General features: G+C 44.2%; 1 protein-coding gene across 4 annotated transcripts in view; it reads left to right on the forward strand.

Moving 5' to 3' along the window:
* STXBP4 (syntaxin binding protein 4) overlaps positions 1–8,107 on the forward strand; it is a 111,294-nt gene extending 103,187 nt beyond the window's left edge. For all 4 annotated transcript variants that reach the window (XM_040330680.1, XM_040330677.1, XM_040330679.1 and 1 more), the window contains one exon: positions 7,700–8,107. In XM_040330680.1, coding sequence (XP_040186614.1) covers positions 7,700–7,817 — 118 coding nt within the window. In that variant the 3' untranslated portion in view covers positions 7,818–8,107. The remainder of the gene's footprint in view (positions 1–7,699) is intronic.
* Positions 8,108–19,955: the final 11,848 nt, after the last annotated feature.

The raw sequence follows: 19,955 nt of genomic DNA on the forward strand, positions 1-19,955 counted from the left end.
GGGGGTGTGTATTTTTTACATACAGTACTGTAATCTATAAGATTACAGTATACTGTGTGTATTGTGTTTGTTTACTTTTTTGAATTTGGCGCCGTTCTCCGCTCCCGTGCGTCGTAACGTCGCAGGGAACGGAGATCGGCGGCACACAGACACTGTGAATCGAGCGAGGAGGACCCGCCAAGCGAGGAGGACCCGCTCGATCACACAGCGGGGTGGCATCGCTGGATCCAGGGACAAGGTGAGTAACTTGCCTGTGAATCCAGCGAGAAGGTAAGCCGCGCCGCGCCGCTGCACACTCTGCACGTCCACCCCGAGCGCTCCCGCGTTAATCGCGCGATAAAAATATTGACGGCGTTAACATGGGTTTGCGTTAACGCCGTTAATATCGCGTTTAACGCACAGCCCTAACAATTATATTTGGTTTTGCTGGAAAAGTGGTAATTTCTGAGCTTTAATAAAAACACATTTGTTAGGACTTGTGCAGGCCAGTCAAGTTCTTCCACCCCAAACTCGCTCATCCATGTCTTTATGGACCTTGCTTTGTGCACTGGTCCAAATCATTTGGTGGAGGGGATTATGGTGTGGGGTTGTTTTTCAGGGGTTGGGCTTGTTCCCTTAGTTCCAGTGAAGGGAACTCTTATGGCGTCAGCATACCAAGACATTTTGGACAAATTCATGTTCCCAACCTTGTGGGAAGAGTTTGGGGATGGCCCCTTTCTGTTCCAACATGACTGCCCACCAGTGCACAAAGCTTGGTCCATAAAGACATGGGTGAGCGAGTTTGGGGTGAAGGAACTTGACTACACTGCACAGAGTCCTGACCTCAACCTGACAGAACACCTTTGGGATGAATTAGAGCGGAAACTGCGAGCCAGTCCTTCTTGTCCAACATCAGTGCCTGACCTCACAAATGCTCTTCTGGAAGAATGGTCAAACATTCCCATAGACACACTCCTAAACCTTGTGGACGGCCTTCCCAGAAGAGTTGAAGCTGTTAAAGCTGCAAAGGGTGGGGCAACTCAATATTGAACCCTACGGACTAAAACCTCCTACCCCCGATCGGATTTTTCCGCAGTCAAAACGTCAGACTTTTGTCTGAAGGGCGTTGGCCAAAAGCTTGTCTTGCATACAAACGGCACACAATTGTCGGGCAACAAAACCGAACGTAGTGACGTAAAATTTTAGCTCTTGAGTGCCACCCTTTGGGCACCTTCTGCTAATGTCGTGTTTGATTCCGAGCATGCGTGTTTGTACTTTTGTCTGACGGACTTGTGTAGGAAAATCTGACAACACACCGTTGTCCGTGGAAAATTTATAAGCCTGCCATCCAACATTTGTCAGCAGAAAGTTGAACGACAATTGTCTGATGGAGTGTACTAACGGTCGGATTTTAGGCCAACAGTCTGTCATCACACAATTCCTGTTGGAAAATCCGATTGCGTGTACGAGGTTTTAGACTGGGATGCCATTATAGTTCACCTGCATTTAAAGTGGATGTAAACCCAAATTTGTTTTGTTTGTTTTTTGATGTCACAGTGTACAGTAAAATATTTCCTATCATCTGTGCCCAGTCTTGCCACACAGAGTTAATCCAGCTCTGAGCAATCCTCTTTTATTGTTCAGTGAAATAAAACGGACTTACAGAGAAAAACCTTAGTCCGTTCCGCCCCCTTGCTGTGAGTGACAGGTTATTTACATATCTCATGCACTAGCCTGGAGACGGGCGTTATTTTTTAATTCCCACCCCCCACTCCTTTTCTGAAGTCATGTGGTTACTTTTCTGGATTTTGACTGGATGTTAGTGATCATAGCAGAATTCAGTGTAAGGGGAGTGTAGAGGAGGGCGGGGAGTCTACTGACATCAAGGCTCCACCCACCGAGCTCCAGACAACAGATCCACCCACAGAATCTGCAATTTTTCAGTTCTTATAACACACACAGGGGAGACATTTGACAGGTAAGGATTCATGCAGGAGGCATCTATATCCTTATAGATCAGCACTATGGCAGTAGTTTAGAAAGGATGAGAGGGGGTTTACATCCACTTTAAAGGCAGGTGTCCCAATACTTTTGATAATATAGTGTATTAAGTTTTTGTTCTTGGGTTCAGATATCCTTTTAAAAGATGCTTTAAGTGAAACCTTACTGTGATAATTTAAAATGCATTTCCCTTTAACACCTCCACCTGTCAGGATTCATTTCCCTGAATGATTAGTAGCAGTGAAGTGTCACGTCGCTGTAGATGCAGCAGCATCCCCAGTGCAGATAATCAGAGATTATTCAGTGTGCTGATTACTTTATGTCATAGCTCTTTAACCACACTTCATGCGCAGAGCTAAAAATACACCGCGGCCATTGACTGATCGGCAAGTAATCTCTCATAGACCTACTGACCAGATGTTCATCCTGTCGTGTACACCCCGACCAAGTGCAATGTCATTGTGTCATTGTGTCATTGACACACAGATCCCCAGCATTGGACTTTTTTATTTAATTTTTATAATGGGAAACTACAATGGTTTATGGTCAAGTTCATTTTAATTTGTTTGAAATGTTAAAAAAAAAAAAAAATATGTTTTATATTTATTTTGTTATTTTTTTTATAATATTTTTATTTTACATCTAAACTTTATTGCAGCGAAAATTCATGCTACTTTGTAAAGCAAAGCTGGACTTTCTAATAAGAGAGCCTAGCACTGCCTGCTTATTTTTTTGTTTGCCTACACTTTACCAATAAACTTTGATGGCTGTACATAAAAAGAGTAAAAACTGCGCTAATGTTAAACCTATACAGGTTTTAGGCCTCGTGCACACTGGAGGTTAAAAAAAAACGTTATAAAACCGCCAGTATCTTTGCGGTGAGTTTTCAACTTTTTTCAATGTTTTTGCAATAACGTTATCGTTTTTCCAGGTTAGCGTTTTTTAGCTTTTTTTTCAATGGATCAAAAACGTTAAAGTGGAGGTTCAGGGAAGAAGATGGCAGTGAAAATTGTGAAAAATTACATTAGAATTGCTGTTTAACTTGTAATGCTTAACTTGTAATACCAACGGCCACCACCAGTTGGCGCCAGCTTACACATCTGGTGGTAATAACTTGTAATACCAACGGCTTACCACCAGATGGCGCCAGCTCACAATGGCGACCGGGATTTGTCGATCCCTGCCATAGGCCATGTTGGTAGCAGAGGGCTGCAACTTTCCCCACCGAGCTTCCACCAGTTCCAACATGGCCTATGGTAACCCCTCTCCATGTTTGACCAGCAAGCCTTTTAGATCGTGTTAAGCCTTCTCCACCCAGAAGTCACTAGTGGTACGGCTTGCTTTTTTAATATTTTTCATTTTTATTCTTGTCATATACTTGATCATTGCAGTCTTATTAAGTTTAAGCCACCTTGTAGTCTTTTTTTGATTGGCCTACAGTGCAATAAACAAGTTCTTTATTATTCATGGTTCCCATATGTACTCTTCTAGGAGGCTCTCCATGAGTTAAATCCAAAGAGTACATTTGAGAACCATGAAAAATAAAGAACTGGTTTATTGCACTGTAGGCCGATTTATCAAGGTCTACAAGGTGGCTTGAACTTAAAAAGACTGCAATGATCAAAGTATATGACAAGAATAAAAATTAAAAATATTAAAAAAGCAAACCGTGACTAGTGACTTCTGGGTGGAGAAGGCTTAACATTATCCAAAAGGCTTGCTGGTCAAACATGGAGAGGGGGTACCATAGGCCATGTTGGTAGCAGAGGGCTGCAACTTTCCCCACCGGGCTTCCACCAGTCCCAACTAGTGACTTCTGGGTTGGCGAAGGGTTATCACGATCCAAAAAGCTTGCTGGTCAAACAAGGAGAGGGGGTACCATAGACCATGTTGGGACTGTGGGGAAAGTTGAAGCCCTGTGCTACCAACATGGCCTATGGTACCCCCTTCTCCATGTTTGACCAGCAAACCTTTTTGGATCGTGTTAAGCCTTCTCCACCCAGAAGTCACTAGTTGGGACTGGTGGAAGACCGGTGGGGAAAGTTGAAGCCCTGTGCTACCAACATGGCCTATGGTACCCCCTCTTCATGTTTGACCAGCAAACCTTTTTGGATCGTGTTAAGCCTTCTCCACCCAGAAGTCACTAGTTGGGACTGGTGGAAGACCGGTGGGGAAAGTTGAAGCCCTGTGCTACCAACATGGCCTATGGTACCCCCTTCTCCATGTTTGACCAGCAAACCTTTTTGGATCGTGTTAAGCCTTCTCCACCCAGAAGACACTAGTTGGGACTGTTGGAAGCCCGGTGGGGAAAGTTGAAGCCCTGTGCTACCAACATGGCGCTATGGTACCCCCTCTTCATGTTTGACCAGCAAACCTTTTTGGATCGTGTTAAGCCTTCTCCACCCAGAAGTCACTAGTTGGGACTGGTGGAAGACCGGTGGGGAAAGTTGAAGCCATGTGCTACCAACATGGCCTATGGTACCCCCTCTCCATGTTTGACCAGCAAACCTTTTTGCATCGTGTTAAGCCTTCTCCACCCAGAAGTCACTAGTGGTACGGTTTGCTTTTTTAATATTTTTCATTTTTATTCTTGTCATATACTTTGATCATTACAGCCTTGTAGTCTTTAGATTGGGCTACAGTGCAATAAACAAGTTCTTTATTATTCATGGTTCCTATATATATTCTTCTAGGAGGCACTCTTTGAGTTAAATCCAAAGAGTAGATATGGGAACCATTATTAATAAAGAACTTCTATGCCTTGTAGTCCTTGTTTGATTGGCCTACAGTGCAATAAACATATTTATGGTTCCCATATCTACTCTTTGGATTTAACTCATAGAGCGCCTCCTAGAAGTAGTCTTCTAATGGTCCAATATGTCTAGACAAGCTCCAAGAGTGAGCATGGCTCAAAACCTAAGAAGCCTATGGTTCTGCTGTCCCAGGTTCAGGCTTATAAGTAAGACAAAGCTCAGCTTTAGCTGTAATGATTTCGCTTGCTAGGCAGCCAGGTGCACAAATCCAGAATGGGAATTACAGATGCTCAGCAGGGGCCACATCCCCCAAGTGAGTGCAAATGTGAAATTCTCATGTTTAACGGAGTGTTTCATTAAATATTATGTCACGGTTTCTGCGGCTTACTTTGTGTTGGCTCAATATTTACTGCTCCAGAGCTTGGCACGGTTTTCCCTTCTCGATGAATAAATCTGCCTCTTTAAAACCGTGAACGCTGCCTACCTGTGCTATACATGAAATGTATAGGAGATTAATTAATAAGAAGCTGTTGCTCCTCTAGGGGTTTGCATTTTTATTGGCAAGTGTTAGTCATTTCAGCAATTTGTTAGGATGTTGATTCCTAAAATGTTACTTACATGTGTGCTTAGAGTTTATCCAAAGAAGAACTGTAGCTATTTTTGTACAGTAAAACTTTGGATTGCGAGCATAATTTGTTCCAGAAACATGCTTGTAATCCAAAGCACTTGTATATCAAAGCAAATTTCCCCATAAGAAATCATGGAAACTCAGATGATTCGTTCCACAACCATTTATTCATAAGTCCTTCAGTTTATAGTCCATATAAAAAGATTATAGTAATGTGACCAGGTTGTGTAACCATAAAATGTCCATCCACAAATGGAAACCTCCGCAAGGGGATTAGAAGCAAAATCCAGGAGGAGCTACAGGGTATAAAAGAGAAGAGAGGCGCCTCTAAGTGTAGCAATATGTTGCAAAATGTTGTACCTTCATTAAATGTAACCATATTGCTACACTTAGAGGCTCTTCTCTTTTATACTCAGTTGAGACATGACGCTACTCTTATATCAAGACATCGCTTGTATATCAAGTCAAGATTTATTAAAAAATGTTGCTTGTCTTGCAAAACGCTTTCAAACCAAGTTACTCTCAAACCAAGGTTTTACTGTATTTGGTTGATGGTGATGAGATATAGAGCAGTAGTAGGAACTCTTATGGCCAGTTCACACCGGAGCCAGGTCTAGGAAAGGCGCATTTCCCACACTGTGTTCAAAATGCACTGCTTTTGCTATTCGCTGCTGGTTTCAATACATTAGTGGCACTTCAAACACAGTTTGCAAACCCCCCCGAATTGTATTGTACTGCATTACCACGCAATTTGTTGCATGCACTACTTTTTGTATGCTTCGTGTGATTTGTAGCTCATTCAAAAGAATGGGCTGCAGTGGCGGCTGGTGTTTTTTTGGGGGGGTGGCAAACAACATCCCCCCGTAGGTCGGCGACCTCCCACCCCAACACTTACCCCATTGGTTGCAGATGGGCTGGTTGCTCCTGTGGGCGGGTTGCGGGCTCCTATGGGCGAGTTGCAGGCTCCTATGGGCAGTGGGCAGCAGCCGGGTTTCGGCTTCCTATGGGCGGCTTTTGGGCTCCTATGGGCGAGTTGCAGGCTCCTATGGGCAGAGTGCAGCGGCTCCTGTGTCCTCACTGCATCACGGGGGCTTCCGCCGTGCGACTCCTCCCTTTGCCTCCTCCTAGGCATCCAATAGTATCACCTGTCCTTTCAGTGTTATACTCACTGTGCAACCTAGTGGATTAATCCTCCAAATTGTGTAAAAAGGCTATTTGATCCTGTCTTCTCTGATCCTCTTCTTCTACTGTCCCCAATCCATCTCCTGATAAGAGAGAGCCTTTGGAGTCAGGGTGCACATGCTCAGTTTGGTGTGTATTGCTAGAGAGTTTTTTCTTTCCTGGGAGGGTGCATGTGATCAGCACTGTCCATACAGAGGGTGAGGGGTCCTGCAGCCTCATAAGACAGTCAGAGTCGAATTAAGACTCCTCCTACAAGCTTTAACCAGACACTGATAGAAGGGCAAGACTGCTATATACGGCTGATGAGAAAAAGATATTTATTAAAATAATTGCATGTCCATGTTCTGTGTACTGTAGGAGACGAGATATAGGGAATGCAGGGTCCTGGGAACAATTATTTTTGTAAAATCTTTATTTATGAAAGACAAGGCAACACATCTCAGTATACAATTGAAGAAGAGGAAGAGGTCAAGTAGTGCACCGGTCAATCCTTTTTTTTTGTTATTCCATAATAATGAAATAAAAAGAAAACATAAATGACAAACAATCACACGAAAAGAAAAGAAACAGTTAAACAGCGAAAAGCATAGGAGATGCAGTATTCAGGTAATGGGTCAGTGGCGAGGCCTCCACCCCCACAACGAGTTAGCTGAGCCCCGAACGCTGGGTTTTAAGATTTAGGACTAAATTGTCGTCCAAGGAGGAGTTATTAGGCGCACGAGCAGACCGATAGGCTCCCCGGGCTACACACCGATGATAACCAGAGCCCTCAAAGCCAGGGGCGAGCACGCACGAGGGGAGGGGGGGTGACTACACGCCTCCAGCTGACCTCCCCCCGCAACTCGCCCACGCCCCCCCAGTCCAAGGCCCCCACACCACGGTGACATAAAAGCGTCAGCCCCCGGAACTGATCCGGAAATCCCATGATGGCATACTACCTAAATCCACCGAGCCGGCCGGCCCGCCCACATCACACCCGTCACCCAGCAGGTGGACCGCCCCTGGAGAGACGTCCCTGGCAGATAGAAAAGAAAAAAAAGGGGGGGGTGTACAGAAAAGAGCGAGAGGGAAAGGAACAATTGTTTAATGGAGTTTCTTTGTAGAAGTAAAGTATTATCCTGACTTGTTTTTTTTTTTCTCTCTCTCTTTCTTGCAGCCATGTCACAGAAACCACTTCATGGAGCCACCCCGTGGCCAGTGCCTTGAATCTGACTTATCCAGATGACAGTGGTGAGGAGAGCCCCAGAGATCCAACGGAACTGAAGAGTTGCTGATATCTGACCTGACATTTAGTCGCCATACAGATACCCAGCCTGCATGTTCTTTAAAGGCCAGGATTACAAGCTGAATTTCCAGAAGACCTTGTTTGGTCATATTGGCTGTTATAGCTAACACATGGGAGCTTCTTAAAGCATAAGTAGACCTTTAAAACACCTACGTTCCTTAAATATATGCAGGCAAATCAAGCAAGGTCCCAAGTATAACCTGATGAAAAAAAATCCTTGCTACTGTCCTTAGAGCAGGGGTAGGCAACCTGGGGCCCTCCAGCTGTTGCAGAACTACAAGTCCCATCATGCCTCTGGGAGTAATTGTAACTGCCAGCCTTGCAATACCTCATCGGAAATGTAGTTCCACAACAGAGGGAGGGCCCCGGGTTGCCTACCCCTGCCTTAGAGGGCACTTTTCAAGCTTCCTTACTGATAATTGCTTGGCAGGAGTTAACATTGAAAGCTTTAGTATACATGGCAATATGGACTTAAAGACTGCTTATATTTAATCAACCGGATATAAGAAGCGGCATGCTTTTATCGCACAAATACACTTATTTTTTTTATAACCGGTAGGAGCCAATATGAATTCAGATTTGTGATGTCTTTTCAGCCAGGAAATGCGATCTGGATAGTTGTGTTCAGTTACTTTTGGATATTGTTGTTCTTTTGCACTGATGTATGAAGTAAAAGGACTGGCCAAATTTCAATCTTCACGTGGCCACCCTCCGCTCGATAGACGTCGCTTGTTAAATGAACTTCTATAGGATGTTGAAAAACTTTTGTTGATTGGCAGCTGCAGCCACTAATCAGTGTATTCCGTCAGCAGAGTTTTGCTGTTAGAATACGTATGGCATCCATGTCACTTGTGTGGATGTTTTTTTTTTTTTTTTTTTTTTCCAATTCAGCTTGCTGGCTGAACGAAGAAAAATCATATGGCCAGACTAAAGAGGAACTGCTCACATAATTTGTAATAAAAACATCTTTGCCATTCTGAAGCTTCTTTCCAACCACTTTGCATATTATTTTATATATACTGTGATTCTGTACTTGCCAAATATGCTGCAGAAATCTCCCTCCGCTGAGTCTGGCTGCAGCCATTTTAACTGTGGGCAGCTGAAGCTGCTGCCTGTTCACTTCCTGGATTTACACATATACACAGAGGCACACCTCCAGCTCTGCAGTTCTCATTGGCCCCCTTTTGACTCATCCCCCCCTCCCTTACTGGCAAACTCTCAAGACAATGAAAGAGAGAGCTGTGCATGATGTCATAAGCCTAGGATTTTTACCAGACAAGAAACAATAAGTGGGTTATATAAGGAATTTACTGGCAGAAATTTTTTTTTTTACTAGCCAAAGTTAAAACGACAACAAGGGCAGAAGATTTAATAGATGGAAAGATGAAAAAATTACTGAAGTTCTGCTAAGCTCGGAGGAAATGGAGTGTAACTGCACTTGCAGAGAGCACAGTCTATTTGCCTTTAGTAAACCCACCCCTGTATTAAAATAATGATGCCCACAGTTCAGCTCTAAAGGGTAAGTTCTCCTTTAATAAGAAAAATAATAAATGCACATCTTTCTGCAGGTAAAAAATGTGCATTATTTTATAAATATATATATATATATATATATATATATATATATATATATATATATATATATATACACACACATATATATACATACACATATATATATATATATATATATATATATATATATATATATATACACACATATATATACATATTTTTTTTTTCTTACTAAGCTCCAAGTAAATTGTTTACCTGCAAAGGTGCATTTTGGGCAGTGCATAGGTTTACATTAAGTTACTCTTTTATGCATTTGTTGTTTTTGTAACTTTTTTTTTTTTACAAGGATAAAGTGCATGTAAACAGGTTTGTGGAGGTTAAAAAAGAAAATTCATTTGTACTGTGAATACTTCATATACTGTTACAGTATTTCGCATTTATGTATGTCTGTTTTTGGTCTGTTACATTTAGTTAGTGATATTTTACCTTTTTTATGTCAAGCTCTAGAAAATTAATCTTGAAATAGAAACTCAGTTAAAGGAAATACAACTGATAGGCTGATATTGTACGTGGAGATAAAGTTTTGCTTATAACCAAAATTAAAACGACCTGAATAAAATGAATAAACTATTTTACATTTTATTTTTAAGCATGGTTTGTTGTTGTTTTAGTGATTTTCACAGCCTTTTGGAAGAATCATATCTTTAAAATGATCAAATTTGAAAATGTCTGTATTTTACGTATCCAGGTTCTTCAGTGCTCATCTCCAGGCAGATAAAACACCATTTTGCAGGTATGTGTTCATTAACTACTTGACCTCCAGAAGATTTTACCCCCCCCCCTTCATGGCCAGGCCGTTTTTTGCAGTACGGCACTGCGTTGCTTTAAATGACAATTGCGCGATTGTGTGACGCTGTACCCAAATAAAATGTATGTCCTCTTTTTCCCACAAATAGAGCTTTCTTTTGGTGGTATTTGATCACTTTTGCGATTTTTTTTTTTTCTCGCTATAAACAACAAAAAAACATTTTGAAAATCAAATTTTTTTTATTTTCTGCTATAAAACATATCCAATAATTGTTTTTTTTATTTTTTTTTCTTCTTTTTTTTTTATCAATTTAGGCCAATATGTATGCTGCTACATATTTTTTGTAAAAAGACCCGGACCAATAAGCAGGTTAAGGACCTGGCCCCTTTTTGCGATTCAGCACTGCGTCGCTTTTACTGACAATTGCGCGCTTGTGCGACGTGACTCCCAAACAAAATTGGCGTCCTTTTTTTCCCACAAATAGAGATTTCTTTTGGTGGTATTTGATCACCTCTAAGATTTTTTATTTTTTGCGCTATAAACAAAAATAGAGCGTCAATTAAAAAAAAATGCAATATTTTTAACTTTTTGCTATAATAAATATCCCCCAAAAATATATAAAAAAACTATTTTTTTCCTCAGTTTAGGCCGATATGTATTCTTCTACATATTTTTGGTAAAAGGGGACGTACCTGTACGTCCATGTGCCCAGCCGTGCCATTCTGCTGACGTAAATAGTCGTGCGGTGGTCCTTAAGTGGTTAAACAGTGTTGCAGGCAGCTACAGGATTTTATTGTAAAAGTGTACAAAAGAACAGCAGAGAGTGCCAGACTAGGTGCGGTAGTATAGGCACAGTTTTTATTCAAAGACGATTGGCCACTTGCTTTTAGATGTGTGTCAGGGCTGGGCTCAACCCTTCCTTCTCAGAGCTCTGTGCTCAGCTGTCGGTTAATTGCCAGTACTCTTCATTCCACAGTGACTCACCTGGTTTTAATTTCCTGCTCGTCAGCTAGCCCTGCTGGTTATTTAAATGCCTGAATCAGATCTCCTGTGCTTTCGCCTGGTCAACATATCCAGATACTCTCTGCTGTGTTTTCCTGATAAATATTTTTGCCTGTCTGGATCCTGGTCCTGTTTGCTGCCTCTACTACGCTGATTCCTGTTTCACTGGCTTGTTCTGACTACCCGCTCTGGTTACCAAACCCTGGCTGTGTTTTGACTACGTTTGCTCTGTTTATACCATTTTACCAGTGTGATTTTTACTGCGCTTCTATCTCAGTCTGATTCATGGTTTTTGACCATGTGAAAACAAAGCATGTCTCCATGATGTAGATCTCTGCTCTACGTAGGTCTGCAAGGTGGAGGGTCAGGATGCTGCTGTGGCCACCAGCAGGATCAGGTCATGCTGGAACAAAAAGGTGCTGGACCGCAAGTGATGTCGCTGTCGGCGGAACAGGAAGCAGAGGGGTGCGGTAAAGCATTTAAAATCCCTGCGGCATCTTCCTCAAACCATCAAGGAGGGAAGAGCAGCTGCTGGTGTTGAGTGGAGCAAGATACAGACTTTATGGACTCTTTTACATGGACTGAAATGTATAGCTTTAACTACAACGTGTTCGTTGTTTTCCCCTGTTTTTCCTTGTTCACCGGTTTGAGTTGGAAGATCCTGTCTTGCGCCATTTGCTTGTCTTTGGTTTGGTCTATTGTAAAAGTGTAGTTGTCGTTTAACTGCCCCCCCCCCCCCCAGCTACACATTCTTCTCTGCTGTGATGTTTATTCACCAGAAGCAAAGGGACTTCAGCAGGACTAAGGTCTCTCTACTCAACCTCAAGTAGGGGACCATTGACTATTTTGCCTTCTCACTTGCCTGTTTAACCATGAAAGGCCCATACCACCCTGCCACTACCAGGTGCATTGCACCAGCGGTGGTACGGCCGAATGCAATGAGGGGGTATAATTGTTACTAAGGCCAGCAACACAGCTCAGCTGCCTAGTTTTACAGCCGCAAATGTGCAAAAGGCCTAAAAGTGGCGGGCGCCTAAGTACCCAATTATGAGCTCATGTGGAATAGAAGGGGTAGTAGTCACATATTCCCTACTTTGAAAGTACCAGATATTTTTCTTCACTCCTGGCGCTTGAAAGGAGCATCAGAGGAGTGAAATGATGACTGAGAAGTGCAGCTGGGGATAAAGTAAACCTCTTGGCCTGACAAGGATTAAGACCCCTGACACAATTTCAGGGTGAACCCCATTCTGCCGTTTAACCCAAATCATAATAGTGAAACATGCAGACCAGAGAGAGAAACAGTCTACATCTTCACCTTCCAACGTTCAGCCACAGAGAGTGGGCTGGACTTTTTAATTGGTCTTTTATAAACAGAATGACATCATACAGACAAAGCATACTCATAGGTCAGTTCATATAGTTCAGTCCCTTATTACACGCTCCTGTGACATCTGTTCTTGGCATACTGCACATGTTTCAAAAGTCTCTAATTAGCACAAATGTCTTTGTGTCATACAGGGATCCCCATTGAATTTCACAGGGGCTTCATTCTTCAGTCGGTGGGATGGGATGGGCCAGAAGGAGGGAGTTTAGGAGTGCAGTAGAAGGGAGGGATAACAGCTGTCTTCACTTAATCATTTTCCTGAAGGTTCCTTTAACCCTATAACTAACAGCATTGTAACATATACCCATACATATGTATACTTATCTTATATAGATAAAGAAATAAAAACAATATAAGAATATAAAAGAGAAACAACATTTCAGTGGTTCTAATCATAACACAAAATATTCATTTTAGTGAATTCCATCACAGGCCTACATGGGGGGAAAGCACGGGTTCCCTTTAAGACGACACCTAAGTCTTCATTTGCCTCTTTCTAGTTTAAATCTGCCAACTAATCGGCTGTGTCGGCAAGATCTCCAGAGCTTGTGAATGAAAACAAGGTCTTTAGCAAGACATCGTGCAAATTGCGAGAAAATAACATGTTTTCTTTTGTCATTTCAGGAAACGCACATTTGCAGTTTGCCAAACGTGTTTCTTTTCACACCGCCTTGGCAGGTACACGGTGCAGTCTTCTCTGCTACCGTCGTTGACCAAGGAATACCGCCCGACACACAAGTGAAGGGAGTAAAACAAGACCCACCTGACAAGCTCTGTTGGAATTTAAGATACAAGCTGCTGATTAGAACATCGCACACTGAGAAGCGTCAACGGGTGATTAACACTTTCCTTTGCTGCTGGCGCACACTTGTTAAGGTGGTTTAGTGTATTTATCAGCCAAATTATTTCTGAACTTATCATGTCAGGACATTGCAGGATCTGCTGGGACAGAAGAGACTTAGAAGGTAAGGCAGAACTCCAGCTTAATACACACAAAAAAAAAAACACTTGCAAAAAGGATTAAACAAAAAAAAAGATTTTGAAATATTTACCTTCAATCCACAACTGTCCCCTACAATCCCCTTTTACATAAGTATCTACAGTCCCCCCTTTACATCAGTGTCTACAGTTCCCCTTTACAGCACTGCCCCCCTTTACATCAGTGTCTACAGTCCCCCTTTACATCAGTGTCTACAGTCCCCCTTTACAGCACAGTCCCCCCTTTACATCAGTGTCTACAGTTCCCCTTTACAGCACAGTCCCCCTTTACATCAGTGTCTACAGTCCCCCTTTACATCAGTGTCTACAGTCCCCCTTTACAGCACAGTCCCCCCTTTACATCAGTGTCTACAGTTCCTCTTTACAGCACAGTCCCCCTTTACATCAGTGTCTACAGTTCCCCTTTACAGCACAGTCCCCCCTTTACATCAGTGTCTACAGTTCCCCTTTACAGCACAGTCCCCCCTTTACATAAGTGTCTACAGTTCCCCTTTACAGCACAGTCCCCCTTTACATCAGTGTCTACAGTCCCCCTTTACATCAGTGTCTACAGTCCCCCTTTACAGCACAGTCCCCCTTTACAGCACAGTCCCCCCTTTACATCAGTGTCTACAGTCCCCCTTTACAGCACAGTCCCCCCTTTATATCTATCTATCTATATATATACACACACACACACACACTTTTGACACTTTTTTGGGACCATTGACATTTATACAGCGATCATAGCTAAAAATAGCCACTGATTACTGTATAAATGACACTGGCAGGGCAGGGGGGGTCAAGGGGGTTAAATGTGTTCCCTGGGAGATGTTTCTAACTGTGGGGGGGGAGGGGACTGACTGGAGGAGGAGAAAGACCGCTAATCACTAGGAAAAGCACCCATCTCTCTACTTCCCTGTCAGAACTGGGTTCTGTTTGTTTACATTGACAGATCCACATTCTGGCTCTCTGTGGTGCGATCGGGGGTGGCCGGCGGACATCGCGCATCAGCTCCAGCGTCGTGCCCCCCTATCGCTTTTAAACGGCTGACGTACAATTACGTTGAGAGCCAACTTGCCGCAGTATAATGACAGCGGCTGGTCCTTAAGCGGTTAAAGTCTATGGCAACCAAAAATGGTCAAATCTTCCTAAAAAGTAGCTGATGTACTTTTGTGAGTATTTTGCTACAGATGACAAAACGCCCAAATGGGAACATTGAAATGAATGGGATTTTGCTTGTTGAGCGAGATAAAAAATGCTCAACGTGTTAGTTCACGTTAAAACCAGGGGTGTAGTTTGCACACATTTTCAAATATATGCATAAGCTGCAGAACCACACCCCAGTGTACTGAAGTCCTAACTCTGTAAGTTTCTGAGATGTGTCACGCCTCCATGTGTTCCTTGCTATAGACAATTTCTTTCACCGCTCCAGGTGAGTCTCGTAGATCATCAAGGGTAGTTTGAACCACCAGGGTGCCGGCAATGCTGATTATAGCAAAAACGAAAAGAACTCTGGACAGCCGCACTCCAAAATGACTTAAAATAAAGTTGGTCTTTTAATGTAAAAAGTACATACAGGCACTGCAAACAGATACAGATTGGCCGACGCGTTTCACGCTGCAATTCAGCGCTTAGTCAAGCTAAGCGCTGAATTGCAGCGTGAAACGCGTCGGCCAATCTGTATCTGTTGTTTGCAGTGCCTGTATGTACTTTTTACATTAAAAGACCAACTTTATTTTAAGTCATTTTGGAGTGCGGCTGTCCAGAGTTCTTTTCGTTTTTGCTGTTCCTTGCTATAAAGGCCAGTTATAGTTTGAGGTGGTTACCATTTCTTTGTTCCATCCTGTTTTAACCCACAGAGAAAAAAAATAATAATATAGCAATTGATCGAGTGAAGGTTTAAGCACATTGGGCCAGATTCACAAACGAGATACGACGGCGTATCTACTGATACGCCGTCGTATCTCTGTTTCTAACTATGCGACTGATTCATAGAATCAGTTACGCATAGCTAGCCCTAAGATCCGACAGGTGTAATTGAGTTACACTGTCGGATCTTAAGGATGCAATTCTAGGCCGGCCGCTAGGTGGCGAGGCCATTGCGGCCGGCGTAGAATATGCAAATGAATACTTACGACGATCCCCGAACGGCCCGTCGATCTAACTCTACGTCGTTTCCGTCTAGTTACGCCGCGTAAAACTAGGGCTGAGCCCTAGTTGTCTTAAGCCATGTTAAGTATGGCCGTCGTTCCCGCGTCGAAATTTAAACATCAACGTCGTTTGCGGTAGACGCTAGACGCCATTTACGTTAACGTCTAAGCAAATGACGTCGGTGCGACGTCAGTTAGCGCAATGCACGTCGGGTAATTTACCTGACAGAGCATGCGCAGTACGTCCGGCACGGGAGCGCACCTAATTTAAATGGGACTCGCCCCATTCTATTGGGCCCGCCTTGCGCCGGACGGATTTAGGATACATGTGCCATTCATGTGTTCCCCAATATAGGGAATCACAATCAATGACGTCACACCTACAGCCACACCCCCCTACAGTTAGAAACACAGATGAGGTCACACTTAACCCCTTCAGCTTGGGGTTAACTCCCAAACTGCAATTGTCATTTTCACAGTAAACAATGCATTTTTAAAACAATGCATTGTTTGCTGTGAAAATGACAATGGTCCCAAAAATGTGTCAAAATTGTCCGAAGTGTCTGCCATAATGTCGCAGTCACGAAAAAAAACGCTGATCGCCGCCATTGGTAGTAAAAAACATATTTTTTTATAAAAATGCAAAAAAAAAATTCCCCTATTTTGTAAACGCTATAAATTTTGCGCAAACCAATCGATAAACGCTTATTGCGATTTTTTTTTTTTACCAAAAATATGTAGAAGAATACGTATCGGCCTAAACTGGGGAAAATTTTTTTTTTTTAGATATTTTTGGGGGATATTTATTACAGCGAAAAGTAAAAAATATTGCATTTTTTTCAAAATTGTCGCTCTATTTTTGTTTATAGCGCAAAAAATAAAAACCGCAGAGGTGATCAAATACCACCAAAAGAAAGCTCTATTTGTGGGAAAAAAAGAACGCCAACGCAAAAAGGGGCCTGGTCCTTTACCTGCATTTTGGTCCGGGTCCTAAGTGGTTAATCCGGAAGAGTGAGGACATCTTGTGGCAGAGAAGAGGTACTGCTGCAAAAGGGGGGTCAGTATTGCAGCCAACGATTTTTTTTTTGCTAATTTAATCTGGATTGGGCTTTAAAATATATTGGCAGAGCCATACATTTCCCATTGCTTCCTGTTCTGTTCAGCAGATGAGCAATTTAGCTCTTGGCCTTCTATAATTAGCAGATAAATCGGGACCAGTGATCGATAGCGCCCATCATACTATGAAAACAGCGCAGTAATTGGTTATGCAATAAGACTAATAAGGCCGACATTCATAAAAAACATGCTTTAATTATCCACATTGACACGACGCGAGAGCGCATTCAAATAATTACATCCTAAAGAGTGCTGGATAGGCAATAAAACCGTATTAGACAAGATGTATGCACCGTACTGTGTGTGTTACACGATGAGCTAATCACAGCTTAATGACTGGGTGTAATCCACTATCAGTGGTTTGATATGACCTCAGTGTGTATACATCATGCATGTGCTGTACTCTGGGCGGGACAAATCCATGTGAGACTTCCGAGTACAAATTAGTGGACAAATTAATCGTACCCTAAAACACACTTAGTGATACTCTTCAAGTATGAATTCTTATCCCCCTTTAATTGCTCTCAGAATCTCCAAATTCTTTTTTTTGTTTGTTTTTGTTTTTGCTTTTTTTTATTTGGTTGGTTATTTTATATTTTTTTTGCTTTTTTTTTATTTGGTTGGTTATTTTTTTGTTTTGTTGTTTTTTGTTGTTTTTTTTTTTTTTGCTGCTATGATCCAACTTCCTGTTAGAAGATGGCTATGTTCAGTCTCTGTGGTCCCCCAGAATATAGGAACATAGTCACCCTCTCTTAAAAATGACTAAATAATCACTCGCACACGCAAAAGCATTGCACAGAGAGCAGGTCAGTATAGGCATGTTTGTTATTTTAAATAAAAAAAAAACTCAAAGGTTTAACCACTTCAGCCCCAGACCATTTCGCTGGCCAAAGACCAGGCCACTTTTTTGCGATTCTGCACTGCGTCGCTTTAACTGACAATTGCGCGGTCGTGCGACGTGGCTCCCAAACAAAATTGGTGTCCTTTTTTTCCCCCACAAATAGAAGGGTCAGAGTGTTGGGGAAATATCTGGGGTGTAGAGGAGTCAGAGTGCTGGGGGAATATCTGGGGTGTAGAGGGGTCAGAGTGCTGGGGGGATATCTGGGGTGTAGAGGGATCAGAGTGCTGGGGGGTATCTGGGGTGTAGAGGGATCAGAGTGCTGGGGGGTATCTGGGGTGTAGAGGGGTCAGAGTGCTGGGGGGATATCTGGGGTGTAGAGGGGTCAGAGTGCTGGGGGGATATCTGGGGTGTAGAGGGGTCAGAGTGCTGGGGGGATATCTGGGGTGTAGAGGGGTCAGAGTGCTGGGGGGGGATATCTGGGGTGTAGAGGGGTCCGAGTGCTGGGGGAACATCTGGGGTGTAGCGGGGTCAGAGTGCTGGGGAGCCATCAATCTAGCACAGGGGTGGGCAATTATTTTTTCGATGGGGCCACATGAGAAACTAAAAATATTTTGGAGGGCCGGGCCAAAAGGCTAAACTCAATACTGCATAAAATCAATTGTATTTCTTTATAAAAAGCAGTAAATATCATTGTTGGAAAACTGGGGGACAGAGGCTGGGGACATGGCACAGGAGGGGGACAGAGGCTGGGGACATGGCACAGGAGGGGGACAGAGGCTGGGGACATGGCACAGGAGGGGGACAGAGGCTGGGGACATGGCACAAGAGGGGGACAGAGGCTGGGGACATGACACGGGAGGGGGACAGACGCTGGGGACATGACACAGGAGGGGGACAGAGGCTGGGGACATGACACAGGAGGGAGACAGACGCTGGGGACATGACACAGGAGGGGGACAGACGCTGGGGACATGACACAGGAGGGGGACAGACGCTGGGGACATGACACAGGAGGGGGACAGACGCTGGGGACATGGCACAGGAGGGGGACAGACGCTGGGGACATGACACAGGAGGGAGACAGACTCTGGGGACATGACTCAGGAGGGGGACAGAGGCTGGGGACATGACACAGGAGGGGGACAGAGGCTGGGGACATGACACAGGAGGGGGACAGACGCTGGGGACATGACACAGGAGGGGGACAGACGCTGGGGACATGACACAGGAGGGGGACAGACGCTGGGGACATGACACAGGAGGGGACAGAGGCTGGGGACATGACACAGGAGGGGACAGAGGCTGGGGACAGGCAGCCACTGTTTAATCAATAACAATTGATTAAACAGTGGCTGCGTGTGATGGCACAGTGGTTTCGTTTGATGGGCACAGTGGCGACAATTGATGGCACAGTGGCTGCGTGTGATAGGCACAGTGGCAACAATTGATGGCACAGTGACTGCGTGTGTTGGCACAGTGGCTGCATGTGATGGGCACAGTGGCTGCGTGTGATTGGCACAGTGGCTGCGTGTGATTGGCACAGTGGCTGCATGTGATTGGCACAGTGGCTGTGTTTGGGAACAGTGGCAACAATTGATTGCACAGTGGCTGCGTGTGATTGGCACAGTGGCTGCGTGTGATTGGCACAGTGGCTGCGTGTGATTGGCACAGTGGCTGCGTGTGATGGGCACAGTGGCTGCGTGTGATGGGCACAGTGGCTGCGTTTGATGGGCAGAGTGGCTGCGTTTGATGGGCAGAGTGGCTGCGTTTGATGGGCACAGTGGCTGCGTGTGATGGGCACAGTGGCTGCGTTTGATGGGCAGAGTGGCTGCGTTTGATGGGCAGAGTGGCTGCGTTTGATGGGCAGAGTGGCTGCGTGTTATTGGCACAGTGACTGCGTGTGATTGGCACAGTGGCTGCGTTTGATGGGAACAGTGGCTGCGTGTGATTGGCACAGTGGCTGCGTGTGATTGGCACAGTGGCTACGTGTGATTGGCACAGTGGCTGCGTGTGATTGGCACAGTGGCGACAATTTATGGTGGCGAAGTGGCTGCGTGTGTTGGCACAAGTGGCTGCGTGTGTTGGCACAAGTGGCTGCGTGTGTTGGCACAAGTGGCTGCATGTGTTGGCACAAGTGGCTGCATGTGTTGGCACAAGTGGCTGCGTGTGATGGGCACAGTGACCCCTCCCGGCCCTGCCTACTGTTATCACCGTGGCGGGGAACATAACAGACAGCGTTCGTTTGAACAGCTGTTTTCCCTGCTGCGCATAGACACTCCCCCTTGGACGGATCTGTCCAATCGCGAGCAAGGGGGAGTGTCTATGTGACT

Source organism: Rana temporaria, chromosome 12 (genome assembly GCF_905171775.1).
Source record: "Rana temporaria chromosome 12, aRanTem1.1, whole genome shotgun sequence".
Classification (NCBI taxonomy): Eukaryota; Metazoa; Chordata; class Amphibia; order Anura; family Ranidae; genus Rana; species Rana temporaria.